Source organism: Cariama cristata, unplaced genomic scaffold (genome assembly GCF_000690535.1).
Source record: "Cariama cristata isolate BGI_N322 unplaced genomic scaffold, ASM69053v1 scaffold18572, whole genome shotgun sequence".
Classification (NCBI taxonomy): Eukaryota; Metazoa; Chordata; class Aves; order Cariamiformes; family Cariamidae; genus Cariama; species Cariama cristata.
Window position 1 is genome coordinate 14,133 of NW_009604592.1, and position 2,158 is coordinate 16,290.

Sequence of the window (2,158 nt, forward strand, 5' to 3'; positions counted from 1 at the left end):
AAAACTAAATACCTCTGGGTTAGGTCTCATGGTTGAAGGCAAACACATGCTTAAGTGACTTGCTGGACTTGAGCCCAAGGGCCTTGTTCACAATTATGGCTCTGTTTCCCATTGCACTCACATTCTGTCATCAAATGTAGTGCTAGCCAGCATATCTGCTTAACGATATAGCAGTCTTGTCATTTTGCTCATAATTTGGAGTTATGTTTCTTGCCCCCTATTTCTAGAAGCAGCCAACACTGGGCAAAGGAATTAAGAGAGTATCTCCTAAACATGTTAAGATGTTTATGGCACTGAATCAGACAGAGGAATCAATGTTTACAAACCTTCTGGCTAGTTTGAAAATTGCGTACATCTCCTGCCTCCTGTTTTAGTGGGTGCAGGACTGAGAGCAGCAATAAGTGACACATCCATTGAAAGAATAACTTTTTGAAAGCAGTGAATTGTGCCTCCTTGAGATGCTGTCTGGAGAAAGAAGCCTGTGAAATGGGGGAGAAAGCAGGTGGATGGGTGCAGGAAGCAACTGGCTATATGGAAGAAGGAAGTGACTTTCTCAGTGTTAAAACTGGAGTTCTATCTTTTGGAGATGGACGTGACAGTTTGTGAGTAAGCAGGCAGTAACTCAGCAATAAAGTAATCTCCCTTTGACACTAACGTTTTCTTTAAAGACTGAGGAAGGAAAATCCAGATAAGCATGAATATAAACTTCCAATTTTGCTTCTGCAATTATTTACAGAGTAATTAATGCAAAAGCTTTCTTTACCTAAGAGAAGCATAAATTAATGGCTTCCATCTAGTAAAGATTGTGAGTGTGGTTTATTTACTTACTGCTGATACAGACTATCTAATTGGTGCTTTTAAACTGCATTCACAGTTCTTGTCTCTAGCTTGTCAAAATACATTCTTTGAAAGGAAATGCCAAATCTGAGATTAAAAAAGTAACCAAAATTATTTTGTCTGCAACCAGGTTTTTCAGTGGAGACGGTGGAACTGTTCTTCCTTGGCTCCTGCGCCATGAGATCAACTATGGAACATGCTCAAGAGCACGAAGCATGTCTTGAGCAAACCCAGAGGTACTGTGTGGACAGACCAATATATAACCAAGAGCTCTTGCGAGGACAGCTGCACAGACGAGAAAGAACACCTCAGACTTTAAGGCAGAAGATTGCACATTCTTGTCGGTAGGGTTTTTTGTCTTATCTTTATTTTATTGGTTAGAAATATTCACATTCTTAATTGATTCATGCACATAGCTGGTAATCTCTTCAAAGAAACCTAAAAGATAAAACCACTAGTTCTAATTTGATTATTCAGTAAGACTGCGATGAAGTTGTGTATATGTGTTTTTATATGTTAATATATAACTGTGTTACAAAATGGTGGATAAATTATTTGAATTGCCTTCATCAAAGTGCAAAGGAAAAACATGCGGGATAGGAATGTGAAGTATTAGTCAAATCATCTGACATGAATTCATAAGACCCAGAAAAATATATGTCCTTTTTACATGGAAATACGTATGGCCAAATTTGTGCTTTGTGTGATCCTTTCACGGAAGAAGAATGGGGGTGTATGATAGCTATGTAGAAATCTAAATTATTAGTCTAATAAGGACTTAATAGAGGCATTCTGTAGCTTTTAACTAACTACCTTGGAATCTAAGTATCATCTGGTTAGTCAGGAAATGTCTTTAACTCTGCAACTCTTGCTGTGTGGTACCAGAGGATAGTGAAGAGAAACTTGCCCTAGTTAAGTTCTCATTAGCTTTACATTTATCTGTGCTTCATTTGCAGACTTGATTCAATTTCTTGCTAGAACTTTGTTCTGCAAGACAACAAATGATTTGTGCCTGACTGCTTATCTGTAAAATATTCCTGTTCACATGATTTGACATTTGGAGATTTGTTTTGATTAATGGAATGACCATTCTAATGGTAATGGCACCTAATTCTGCCTCAAAAAATTTACCTGACCTGAATAAAAACACGTGTTGAACAAAATCTTCCTGAGCTGTGACTTCTTGTGATTCAATCTGCTTAAACATGGAGAAGTGTGGATGACTCTAGTTCCTCTCTCACTTGTAACGATAAGCTTCTTCACTGTGCAATTTAGTCCCAGGAGAATTCAGACATGTGAACAAATCTCTGCAGTTCTGTTA

At 37.8% G+C, this 2,158-nt stretch overlaps 1 protein-coding gene across 2 annotated transcripts in view; it reads left to right on the plus strand.

Annotated features, from left to right (window-relative positions):
• Nucleotides 1-973: 973 nt before the first annotated feature.
• SLC26A5 (solute carrier family 26 (anion exchanger), member 5) overlaps nucleotides 974-2,158 on the plus strand; it is a 22,100-nt gene continuing 20,915 nt past the window's right edge. The window contains exon 1 of one of the 2 annotated variants that reach the window (XM_009695684.1): nucleotides 974-1,181. In XM_009695684.1, coding sequence (XP_009693986.1) covers nucleotides 1,015-1,181 — 167 coding nt within the window. In that variant the 5' untranslated portion in view covers nucleotides 974-1,014. The remainder of the gene's footprint in view (nucleotides 1,182-2,158) is intronic. The other variant, XM_009695685.1, reaches the window with a different exon arrangement.